At 37.3% G+C, this 13,323-nt stretch overlaps 1 protein-coding gene across 1 annotated transcript; it reads left to right on the top strand.

Annotated features, from left to right (window-relative positions):
• The first annotated feature begins 1,085 nt into the window (after positions 1-1,085).
• Positions 1,086-13,010, top strand: pigu (phosphatidylinositol glycan anchor biosynthesis, class U). The gene is made up of 12 exons (XM_067586280.1): positions 1,086-1,252; positions 4,875-4,939; positions 5,129-5,188; positions 5,556-5,618; positions 6,216-6,325; positions 6,414-6,514; positions 6,918-7,015; positions 8,147-8,301; positions 8,799-8,942; positions 9,922-10,046; positions 10,252-10,394; positions 11,594-13,010. The coding sequence occupies exons 1-12, from the start codon at positions 1,123-1,125 to the stop codon at positions 11,705-11,707; spliced, it is 1,308 nt and encodes a 435-aa protein (XP_067442381.1). The 5' UTR covers positions 1,086-1,122; the 3' UTR covers positions 11,708-13,010.
• Positions 13,011-13,323: the final 313 nt, after the last annotated feature.

The raw sequence follows: 13,323 nt of genomic DNA on the forward strand, positions 1-13,323 counted from the left end.
CGCTTTCTAAAACTGCAATCCTTACAGTGGCTTATTGAAAAAGATCTCACTTATTCTCTCTACCGACTTTGTGAAAATGTGTCAAATGTAGAGAGAGTCATTTACTTAAAACAAAGAGTTAGACATGAACAACTAGCGTTAACAGAAAAAAGATGAGCAAAAATTTATCTTCAGCTATAGAAGCAAGCAACAGTCACAAATTCAAGTAGAGTGTAAATTTAATTCTAATTTTAAAATATAAATAATAGTATTAGGGATGCAACTAATGATTATTTTAATTATCAATTAATCTGTTGATTATTCTCTCAATTAATCAATAAAAGTTTGGTTTATAAAATGTCAGAAAATGGAGAAAAATGTCGATTACTGTTTCCCAGAGCCCAAGGAGATGCTTTCAAACAATAACTAATAATGATAACTTTATTTGTATAGCACATTTCATACAAAGATTGCAGCTCAAAGTGCTTTACATGCAAATGACAAAATCAGAACATCGGGACAAATTCAAATAAAAGATCAATAAAAACAGATAAAAAGAAGAAGAAATAAACAAACAACAAACAAGCGAGCAAGCAAAACAAAACAATACACGTTTAGGTTGACGTTCTTTATTGTTACATCTCATTGTACAAGTATAAGAGAGTAAAGATGTTAAGTTTCAGCTCCTCAACAATGCAGCAAGGAAATAAAAACGATTATTTTCATTATCAATTAATCTCTTGATCATTTTCTCAATTAATAGGTTAGTCATTAGGTCTTTAAAATGTCTTGTTTTGTCCCGACCAACAGTCCACAACCCAAAGATATTCAGTTCACTGTCATAGGGGGACTAAAGAAACCAGAAAATATTCACCATTAAGAAGCTGGAATCAGAGAAACTTTGACTTTTTTTCTTTAAAAAAAATAGACTCGAACGATTAATCGATTATCAGAATAGTTGGTGATTAATTTTGCAACTAATCGATTACTCTTATAATCGTTACAGCTCTAAATAGGACACAAAAAGCTGATAGTTAATGTATTTATTTATGTATTTACCGTGTTCAGTGTGCCCTTGCAGCAGTGGACTTCATTTCCCGTCGTGCCTCTCGCAGGGCGGAGAGAGGGCGCTTCCTTGTCAAAATGGCGGCTCCTTTGACTCTACTTTTGATTGTGGCCGTTACAATCCGCGCTGCTCTCTTCAGATCCAGTTTAGCGGACTTAATTTCAGAGAGAGTGGAAGTGGTGTCTCCGCTGACCGCCTGGAAGAGAGGTAAGCGGGGGTTCAGCAGCTTTTTGGGGCCAGTTTTCAGGCTGAAACGCCGCTGCGGCTGCCCCCTTCTCCTCGGCGCTGCTACCACAGAATAATGAGAGGAAAGTGGGAAACCGGTTTAGCTACATAGATACAGCTTTGCTTGGCTAAATCCACATGTAGACAGCTCACTAACGCTATATTAAAGGAAATATAGCAGCTAGGTTTCTATCAGTGAAGATTTAAAGTAGTTTTGACGCGTATCTTCTTCTTGTTTGTGAGTAAAAAAGGTTAGTGATTGTGTTTGTCTGGTTTAGAGATGCTGCAGCAGCGACCTGCAAGCCTGAACTGAGTTTTACAGGCTCAGAAAGGAGATAGAAATGAACTGAGTACTTTCCTTAAATGCTGCACTCATGCACAACAACGAAGTACCTGAATTTCACACAAATGTTTCAGATTTTGAGAGGGTTTGCACTTCTACTACACATTTTTTGATGGGATTAATCTATAGGCTACAGCAGTGTAAAAATACTCCATTACAAGTAAAAGTCCTGCATGAAAAAATCCTACTACAGTAAAAGTACATAAGTATTATGAGCTTGATGTAGTTAAAGTATTGCAGTAAACTGACTGATATATTATTATATATGACATCATTAGATTATTAATAGTGAAGCATCAGTGTTAGATCAGCATGTTACTGTTGTAGCTGCTGGAGGTGGAGCTAGTTTACACTACTTCATATACAGTTAGCTAGTTTAGTCCACTGGTTCCCAACCTAGGGGTCGGGCCCCTCCAAAGGGTCAGCAGATAAATCTGAGGGGTCGTGAGATGATTAATGGGAGAGGAAAGAAGAAAAAACAAAGTTCTGATACACAAATCTGTTTTCAGTTTTTGGACTTTTTCTCTATTCTCTGATTTTTGCTGAAATATTGGATCATTTGAACATTTATTGAAATGAAAGCATGTGAGAAGTTTAGAGGGAAAAATCACTATTTGGTGGAGCTGTTAACAACTCATAGACATGTGAAATGTGACCCCGACTACACACTGCTTTTTGTAAGACGTCAAAAGACAAAAAGGTTGGAAACCACTGGTTTCATCTTTAACAATGTGTTGTATTTTAAAAGCTTGTTATATTATCCATTGTGTCAAATCTTCATCTGAAAAGTAACTAAAGCTGTTAAATAAATGTAGTGGAGTAGAAAGTACAATATTTCCCTCTGAAATGTAGTGGAGTGGAAGTATAAAGTAGCATCACATGGAAATACTCATGTAAAGTACGAGTACCTCAAAAATATATGTTACTTTCCACCACTGCGTGTAGGTTCAACCATGGGCCAGTTTTATCAGGATTTTTAATTTGGGGGGCTGTTTACAGGCACAGATTAATAAGGCTTAATCTCTCGAGTAATGGATAATGATCACTTCCTGAAATATCTTCTTTTGTCCCGACCAGCAACCCAAAAATATTCAGTTTACTATATACAGGAGAGGGTTAAATAAACCAGAAAATATTCACATTTATGAAGCTGGAACCAGAGAATTTGCAATTTTTTTCTTAAAAAATGACTCTGAACGATTAATCAATTATCAAAATAGTTGAGGATTAATTTAATAGTTGGCAACTAATTGGTTAATCGACTAATCATTGCAGCTCTACTGTTTAGGATTGTATCTGAGGTCAGATTAGTAAGTGAGGACTAGTAGCTCGTTTAGCTTTTGACCCTGATGAAGACACAGCAGTGTTGAAACGTCGGTCACTATTAACGGCTGCAGATCAATCAGTGTTCTTCAGTCTGTTCACATCATTTGTTTCCCCGACCTGAGAAACACCTGATTCAGCTGCGTATTGCTGGAAGATGTGAATATATGTTCTGTGTTGCACTTGCAGATGAACTTTATTGGTTATCCACACAATAAACATCGGCTCGCTTCATTTATGTTTGATTGAAAGTTCTGTTGTTGTTTTCTAGGAAAAAAATTGGCATCAACATTTCTGATCAGCTGCCACCTATTTGTGTTCTGGTCCAACAGGTTTAAGTTGTAGAATTCACACATTAAAACGAAAGTTCTGGGTTAATTTCAGCAGCACTGTGACACTGTGGTTGGTTTGAATGCTTCTCCTTGTGTGGAGGCAGTATTAGATGTAACAAGGTTATATTACAGTAATTGGCATTTACAGGAGCCTTGTATTGATTTTGTTATCTGCAGTAGATTTGATCTAAACTCAAAACTTCAGCTTTCATCAGGGAGCCAAATGTTTCTTCTGGAGGGCCGGATGTGGCCTGTGGACCAGTATTTGCCTACCACTGATTTAAAGGATTGTATCTAGTGCTGCAAATCTAGTATTTTCATTATTTGTTCATCTGTTGATTGTTTTCTCGATTAATAATTTGTTCTGTGAAATGTCAGAAAATAGTGAAAAATATCCCTCACAGGCAGAGTTGTCAGATTCAAAATAATTGCTGTCAAAAACCTCAGAGCGTTCAGTGTACCATCATCGAAAACTGTCAAATATGCACATTTTAGCAGCTGAAACCAGTGTATTTAGTGTGACAGTTAATCGCACTCAGGGTCGCAGTGGCAGCACACATGCATGTGCTTGATAATGTGGGAATTACTGCACCACATCCCGTCCCATCATGAATTGTTCATTAGGCAGCTGGAACAGGAAGTGTAGAAAGACTCTGTAGCTGTTAGAGTCGGGAGAAAGGATGAAGACGACCTCATCTATCGTCTCCCTCTGGATCTGTGTCTTTGAAGAAATCCTTTCTGTCTGTTACTGCTCGTACAACAATGGCTGACGACAGTATTATTATAAATATAATAGACAGTAATTACACTTTACTTCTGGGATGATTATACATATTTCTCCAGTCTGTATTTTAGTGATGATATGATGTATCTGTAGTGGATTTTAATGAGTTTATTCAGGGTTATTAGCAGTGTTATTGAAGGTAAATCCTTTGAATTAAGCTCTTTTTTTTGTCTGCATCTCTTCTGAGATCCTCAGCTGTGTTAACTCTCCTCCTCATGATCTTTATGCACATCTGTATACTACAGTATTTAACTCCATTAAAGCTTCACCTGTGAGAGACTCTCCTCTCCTCTGTGATTTTACTACAAATGCAGAAAATTAGCCTCAAAACAAGCAGGTAAATTCTTATTTGATGCCTCTCACACAATAAAATTAATACTATAATATCAACTTTCAATACTTGTTTAATCATTTTAGTTATTTTTTAAGCAAAAATGTCAAACATTTGCTGGTTCCAGCTTCTCAAATGTGAGGATTTTATGTTTTTCTTGGTCATACATGATAGTAAACTGAATATATTTGGGTTTTTGACTGTTGGTTGGACAAAAAAAGACATTGACATGATTAATTCCTGGTGAATCCGTTAATTGATAATGAAAATAATGGTCAGTTGCAGCACTAGTGGAAACCCAGGCCTTTTATGTTTTATTCTTTTCTTTTAAGTCAGATATTTTTCACTATTTTCTGACATTTTATAGACAAAATGCAGCCCTAGTTGAACCATTTAACTGGAGTCTTTCTTCCCTTTAAAGCCTCCATAAAGGCCGGAGAATCTTTTGCTTACAGTACATGACCTGTTTTTGTTTGTTTGTTTGTTTGCAGTGGTTGAAGGTTTGGCTCTGCTTGACTTAGGAGTCTCACCGTACTCTGGAGATGTTTTCCATGAGGTGAGAGATCCACACACACACTTACAGTATCTGTATGAATCTATAAATATGAGCAGCATGTCCGTTATACATGTGTGTGTGTTTCCAGATTGTTTCAGTTGGTCTTTATAAATGTTTTATGATCCCGGCAGCATGTGTTTGTGTTCCTGCTCTGATCCTTAATGTCCTTTTTTTTCCCCTTCTCTCCAGACTCCTCTCATCATTTACCTCTTTCACTTTTTGGTGGACTATGCAGAAATAACATTTATGGTGAGTAGAAAGATGAGAAACATCCTCTTTTTAGAGGCAGATTCATGTATTTATAAGCCAATAAAGAAGTGGCATTTTGGTGTGGATATTTTAAGTGTGATCCAGTGTGAATACCAATAAACTTTCTCATTTGAGCTGGACTGAAATGACATTTTAAGCATTTGGTTTAAAAAAATGCTAATGCTACGGATTTACTGTGCTGAATATAAAGGAGGGTTTTATAGGGAAGAGAGCCGTGATGGGAAAGCTTTGTGTTTGGTGAAACTGCTCTGCCGTGATAAGGAAATTCTGCCTTTAGTGATTTGAAGAAGAAAGTAAACTGTATATATTTTATTTTTGTTCATTCTCCGTCTCTCTGTTTCTTCAGTTAGCCGATGTAATCACTGCTGTGGCTCTCTACATCGCAGTGAAGGAATACAACAAACAAGTGGTGAGAAAACACAACTGTGTCTTCTAGAAATACAGAGAAACAAATCCCAGCATGATATTTGGATTTTAAGTAGTTTTGGGCTAAAACTGATTTATTGTCTGAGTGGAATCAGTCACATAAGTAACATGATACTGATACAGACAGTGCAGATGTAATCTGACAATTCATTTCACAATTAATCAGTTAATTGTGTATAAAAGAGGGAAAAATGTCCGTTACAGTATCCTAGCGTACGAGGTGACATCATTAAATTTCTTGTTTTGTCCGACAAACAGTTTCACTTCAACGTAAGACCAAAACAATTCAGCAAATTCTCACATTTGAGAAACCAGAACTATCAAATGTTTGTTTTTTAATGATCAAGTAATCATTGCAGCTACCTCACAATGAATATGTTAGAACCATATTCTTATTTCACTGCTACATGACTGAGTTATGATCAATAAATTATATAGTTTCCACAGATAAGACGTGGTTTCATTATTAGTAAATGAAACTAACTGAAACTTTGACATACAGTCTGTTATTTGGTGTTTTTTTCTGTCCTCGTAGTAAAAGTGTTGTGACATATTTCATGTGACGTTAATGTTGTTTCAGTTCAGGAAACAGAAATATGCGTTGGAGGCAGACCGTTACCCCCACGACTGTCACGAGCTCATCAGAAGCCCCAAAGAAATGTTCTACATCCCTCTGAAAGTCGCCATGTTGTAAGTACCTCGAACCTCCCGGTGTGACTTTAAACCAGTAAACGCACAGTTATGACCGAGGTTATGTCTTCTCTACCGTCTCTCACAGTTACCTGTTGAACCCGTTCACCATCCTGTCCTGCGTCGCCAAGTCAACCTGCGGTCTGAACAACGCCGTCATCGCCACCTTCATCCTTTCTACGATAAAGGGTAGAATTTGATTTTAACTACAAGAGTCACACATGGTTTTTCTAAAGGTCATTTCACATTTCTGGGATCTAAGTCCCACTTTAACTGGGAAGAACTATTTCCTGTTGTTGTTTTACCTTGTTATGGTCCGTCATTAAGGAATTTTGTGTCTCTTTTTGGCTTAAACTTCAAGCTTTTATCCATTCTTATTGTATTCTCGTAGTTACTGTATAATAAAACTTTATAATAAATGTGTAAAAGTTATTTAAAGAATAACTCAACTCCACCAGCAGAAACACACTTTAACTCTGCTGTAACAACCATATTGAAACCACAGAATGATTACGTAACAGAATAAGTGATTATTTGATTAACTGGTTTGAGTAATTCTCTGTTTGTTTGTTTGTTTGTTTGTTTTTTGCAGGAAATGTTTTGCTGAGTGCCATATTTTTGGCTTTGGCCACATATCAGTCCATCTATCCGCTGACTCTCTGCGCTCCAGCTCTGCTGTATTTGATGCAGGTATGTTGGGCATATATATGTTTTTTAACTTTATTGAGGAACACAGACTACACATTAAGCATCCCGCTGTCTTATATGGGTATTTTAGAAAAATACTCAAGTATATAAACAAAGACATAAGTGAAGGAAATGAGTAGACGCACAAAATTTCAAAATAAATACATAAAAAAACATCATCACATCCTCATTTTTAAACTTAAATGTGCAGTAAACACATTTTATTACACATATGCAGTGTATACATCCAGTTTGAGCCTAGGTTTATAATACTAGTGATTGCGATAAGTACATGACTACAGAGGACCGTCTTTCTCTATAGTTTGTTTTATTTTTATTTCTGTGTCATGCCAAACATCTGGCTCATCCCACATAGGATTACAAGACATCGCTATTATTACATTATTATAAAACACACGTCTTCCAGTAATACATATACAAAAACATGTAGAAAAAGAAAACAAAAGCAGTAACATTAGCTGTAATATTCTCCATGAAATTGACCTTTTCAACCTTTGCCTCCGTTGCAGGGTTTTGTTTCAGCCGATATATGGTTATTATTTTATTAATACCAGAACTCTGTAGTCTTCTGGTTAAGACACACGTCAACTCCCAATCTCTCTCTTTCCCCTTCGCTTCCTGTCTTTCTACTGTCGCTTTAATAAAGGCTTAAAAAATAACCCCCCCAGAAAATAAAACACCAGAACTCTGAGCTTGTATATTCTATTTTTATCTCATATGTCTGTACGAAAATTCCTTAAAATGAGGTTTCATGGCTCAAAGGATAAGTCTGTGTTCAAGAATATATTTTTAATTCAACCTCTTTCTCCTAAAAGCCCAAAAAATGTGTAAAATCACCTAATAGATCACACACTCTCCATCTGCTAAACAAAGTGTCTCCAGTTGGGGCCACATAGACATTTGGGCCAGTGGTTTTCTCACTCCTCATCCACATGCATATTAAAATAGTATTTTTCCTGTTTCCCCCTGATCAATATTTAATATTAATATCTTTGTTCCCTCTCTTCATTCCAGCCAGTCCTATCTGGTTTCACTGCCCGTTTTTTAAAATAAATCTGAATATAATTTCATGGATTTGTGTTCACTAATATCTTCATCTCTCCGTCCCTCCAGCGTCAGTACATCCCCGTGAACTTCCGGCGGGTCAGCTTCTGGTGGTTCATCGCGCAGTATGCCTTCATGTACCTCGGCAGCCTCTTCGTCATCATCTGCCTCTCCTTTTTCCTGCTGGGCTCCTGGGACTACCTGCCCTCCGTCTACGGCTTCATGTGAGTGTCGAAGAGCTTTTAAAGAAGCATCTAAATATTAATAATGGTCTGTATAATGTATAGAAATAGTGTGTTGATTGGAGTCAGACATGACATGTCGGCATGGTCGATATTATCGGTCATTTTTAGCTCATCACAGTTAATATCAGTGTGTTTATCTGCTGACAACAAGAAGTTGCAGCACAAAAATATCAAATTTATGTTTTAGGTCATTTAGAAACTTTGTCATCATTACATAGTTTGTCCACCAGAGAGCACTGATGAGTTTATCAACTGTAAAATGTTCCTCTCTCTGAGTAAATATCACAGTCAAAGCTTTTTTAATATCTAATTAAAGGGATCCTAATAAAACATTTTGTCCATGCCGTGTGTTTATGTTTAAAAGAGGATATTAGCTCTTAAAATGTCATCAGATCTTTTAATTTTTCAAACATCAGTAAGGCGTCCCGGTCCGGCTGTAGTCCTCCGGTGTGACCGTCTGTTTTCTCTCTGTCCAGTCTCTCAGTACCGGACCTGACCCCGAACATCGGCCTCTTCTGGTATTTCTTCGCCGAGATGTTCGAACACTTCCGCCTCTTCTTCCTCTGCGTCTTCCAGATCAACGTCTTCTTCTACACCATCCCTCTGTCCGTCAAACTCAAGTAAGTCCTCCGACTGTTCCACCGCCATGTTTTTATTACTCTCATAACAACTTCGTCTACAATAAGTTAATGTGAGGCTTGTTTTTTGGTAACGCTTTATTTTACAGGTCCTTCGATTTTTTTATACTAATTTAATTTTATACTAAGTTCCTGAAGTAATTTTCAGGTATTTTACAGTGAAATTTTAGTACATTTTATAGAGCAGGCGGTGCAGTGTGGAACAAAGGTAAGTAGTGGATTATATTTGGGTTCATAGTTATTTAATACTTAATTTGCAGTTTTCAGTGTGTAGTTCTGTGTCTCAGTATATTAGATTCTTTATGAAAATGAGCACATTTCCTGAATACTATCAAATTACCAATTACATAACACTTACAGAGAAAGATCCTAAGAGTGAACACTTACACAGCAGCAACTTTTAGGAAATTATTGAAAAATTTCCCTGGAAGTTAGTGAGAGAGTAAAACATCTGCAACATAAAGTGTTACTGAAACCTAATACGCTACAGAACTACTGAAAAGTATTTTCTGTCTGTTAAAGAATGAGCTGCATTTATGTGACATCTTTCTAGTCTTTCAACCTCTCAAAGAGCTTTTACGCTAATTGCCAACATTCACCCATTCAAACACACTCACACACGTACTGATGGCACAGCCTTCGGGTTCAGTATCCTGCCAGAGGATACTCTGACATGCAGACTGGAGGAGGATATTTAGATATTTATTTAGATTTTTTGCAAATTAACAACTGTGAACCCAAATATGATAAGTGGGCACCAACTAAACCAACTTTCTCATGATAAAAAATTAAAAATTAACCATTAAATAACCTGCAAATTACTCCACAAATTTTCAGGAAGTTAAACTAAAATGAAAGGACCTGTGAAATAAAGCATTACTGTTTTATTAATAATAATGTCTCCTGTCCTACAGAATGTGTTTAAATGTGTAATATTACACTGCTGGTGTCTGTGTTACAGGGAGCATCCGGTGTTTCTGATCTTCATGCAGTTAGCTGTGATCTCCATCTTTAAGTCGTATCCCACTGTCGGCGACATCGCTCTCTACCTGGCCTTCCTGCCTGTGTGGAGTCATCTGCACAGATGTGAGTGTCTGAAACACAGAAGATGTTGTACGTTAACTGTGACAGATTGTTTCAACACTTTCATCCCTAAAAGTGAAGGTTTATTTTCATCTGTGATCTTAATTTCAGACTGCACATGCTATGTAGCTGTGTAACGAGGATTTTTATGAATATTTGAGATTTTGGGGGAAATGACTCCTTTTTTCTGGTCTCTCTTCCCGTCCAGTCTTGAGGAACATCTTCCTGGTGTCTTGTGTCCTGCTGGCCTGTTCGGCTCTGTTCCCTGTTCTCTGGCACCTCTGGATCTACGCCGGCAGCGCCAACTCCAACTTCTACTACGCCATAACGCTGCTGTTCAACGTGGCACAGGTAGGAAAGTCTGCACAGGAGCTGAGGGGAGTTTGTTAATTAGGTATTTGGAGACACGTCTGGATCTGTGATTGCTCTTTTTTAAAAATAAACCAGGAAACCTCCTCCTCTTCTTAATGAGAGAGGAATTGTTTTAAAGAATTCTTAACAATGTCATTAAAGTTTTTAGTGTAAACATTAAAACTTGTCTTTTTTCTGCTTTGAGAACACACACACAACAAGGTGCAGACCATTGTGAGCTTCAATAAGTTTTTAACAATTATGTCTGATGTTGGTGTTTTGTATTCGTAAATGTTTAAAGTTATGAGAAATTTGATTTAGAATAACATTTCCTCCATATCTATCTGTAGGAATACGTGTGCTGTTCTTTGTTTTTAAGTATTTAAAGTGACAGAAAACATCCAGTAACGACTAAAAGTCATTATTGACTTTTTATGATTTTTCCTCTCAGAAGTTCAAAGGCCAGGACGATTCGTGCGTCATGATTTGATGTAAACAGAGAGCAGAAGTCATGACGTCACTTTCTGTGTAGCTTTGGTTCCGCTAGCTTCTGTGACTCAATGCAAGATCTCATTCAGCGTCTCTTTCATCAGTCTTTGAAGCGTGTTGCTGGAGTTTATTTTCCATATTCTAAGAACACTCGGCTCCACTGCAGCAGCTGCTATCAGAAGTTAAACGATTACTTTGTGAGCACAGAAAAAACTACAACTCCAAACAAAAACAAAAATAAATAAATAAAAAAAACTACAAGTGCAGCAGTGTGGGTACTTGCGTCATGGTAACAGGGTCTCATCCATAAAACTCACTGCTTTCTTGGACTTGTTTCCTCTGCCGAGCCGTTACGTTTAGCCTGCAAACATCTAGGGCTTATGGGAAATGGTGTTCATTAAAGACTGCTTAAAAAAAACAACGATATTTGAATGTTTTCCAAAAAACGACCGTCATTATAAACACATGATTTGACTTCGGCGCTCTAATAAAATCAATGACGACCTCAGAAACAACTAATTCACATAGCATTAGTTACCATGGCAACAGATGAATATCACAGCTTGTAACTGTATGTTTGAACAACATAGAAGCTATTTACAACATTACAAAGTTCGGATTGTTTGTTTTTTTTATTATTTATGAGTGAAATTACCCAAACTCTTGTTCTTAATCGCTCATCAGTGTCCTGATATTTTATTTCCCTTCAGATTCTGCTGGTGTCAGATTATTTCTACGCCTTCTTGAGGAGAGAACACCATCTCACCTACGGACTATACCTGAAGAGGAAAGACGGCTCCGAGGCTACACTAGTTCTTAAATAAAACACACACACACACACACTTGCACACACAGCTACACACACACACACACACACATACACAAACAAACACACTAATACACAAACCACCTGGCTGGCCGCCTCCACCAGGAAGGGAGAAACTGCTCAAGGTCTCAGTTATCCTCAAAGGGAACAAACACAAACTGAGGAGGATAAAAGACTCCGGAGGCCACACTGCCTGGTACCACAAGTCACAACATACTACACGACAGACAGATGTTGGATGTAGAAATCCTGGCTCCTGCCAAACAACTAAAACATCCTTTCTCCTCCTTTCTCTTTGTCTTCTGGAGCGCTCTAACTCCGACGCCTCACTCCACCCGGAGCCTGTTGTGACGCTCTGTTCATCCTGCAGCTCCCTCCTGGACAGCTTTTATTTTGAAGCACCATCACTCATGCCGATTTTTCTTTTTTTGTTTGTTTGTTTTTCTGGAAGGAAACTTCAGCTGCAGTGGGTTTTATTTTAAACCTTGGTTCCTCTTTAAACACCAAAAAAAACCCCACCAAAAATGTAGGAAAACCTCCATTGATTGATTATTCCTGATATCCAGATGATTATATTTATGTCCTTTTATTGTGGGGAAAAAGAAGAAACCCTTTGTGTTTGGAAGCCTAAAAATATCAGTTTGTCTCTCTCTCTCTCTTTCTTTTTCACCACTTTCTTACTGTTTGCTTTTCATCCTTTTGTTAACTTCTATATTAATTAACTTGTGACGTGTGATCAGTGTTTCATCTCAACGCTTCACCTCATCGTGGTTCATAAACCTTCACACCTGCCTACAAACAAACAAAGTTAAGGATGAGATACAGAAATGACTAAAGCTCAGACAGCTCCGTTAACAGCCTGATGATGATGATGATGAAGAAGAAGAAGAGGAAAGTCTGACTAAGACAACAGTGAATGTGTTTTAACAACTGAAGGTTCAGGATGTGTGAAGAGCAGAAACAGAAGTTTTCCTCTTGTCAAAATCACAGTTTCATAATTAAGATTAATAAATAGACAAAATTCCAGCCAGTTAACAAAGTTCGGGCCAACGAATGAATCTGGAAACGGTTAAAGTTTCATATTTTGCTCAATTTCTGCATGTAAAATCAAGTTTATTTAATGAAGTCATGGTTGAATTTAACATTTAAAATGATTGTTAGTAACGTCAGAGTCTTGAAAGCTGACGGTATTTTTAAGTTGGAAGTTTGTATCTTCCATTTCCTCTAACGTGACATGAACAAACATCATAAGCATGCATGATTTTCAATTATTCCCCCCATTTAATGACTTTTTTACACAATCAGGAAACCAAGACTGTAGTCAAGGATGTCCATGACATGCTAATGATATTTTTGCCTTTTCTTAGAAGCTACTGACATAAAGAACTGTGCAAAAGTTTTAGACACTTAGTTTTTATTCATCAATTAACTTGATACAAAGTTGATCAAACAGCAGAAACCTAAAGAAAATCAGTATTTGTTGTGAGCAGCTTGGCAGCAGTTCTCCTCCGTAAACCTGCACACAGTGTTTCAGGTTCTCGGCAGGTCGGATGTTTTCCTGCCACAGTTCTTCTTCTGTCTCTTCCTGTTAATCCCAGACTGACTCCATGATGT

The sequence above is a fragment of the Thunnus thynnus genome, chromosome 4, assembly GCF_963924715.1.
Source record: "Thunnus thynnus chromosome 4, fThuThy2.1, whole genome shotgun sequence".
NCBI classification, from domain to species: domain Eukaryota; kingdom Metazoa; phylum Chordata; class Actinopteri; order Scombriformes; family Scombridae; genus Thunnus; species Thunnus thynnus.

Excerpts from the sequence above, each read along its gene's own strand:
- pigu (XM_067586280.1), top strand. The coding sequence starts at position 1,123 with ATGGCGGCTCCTTTGACTCTACTTTTGATTGTGGCCGTTACAATCCGC. Across the intron at positions 5,189-5,555 it reads ATGCAGAAATAACATTTATG|TTAGCCGATGTAATCACTGC; the intron begins GTGAGTAGAAAG and ends CTGTTTCTTCAG. Across the intron at positions 10,047-10,251 it reads GTGGAGTCATCTGCACAGAT|TCTTGAGGAACATCTTCCTG; the intron begins GTGAGTGTCTGA and ends CTTCCCGTCCAG.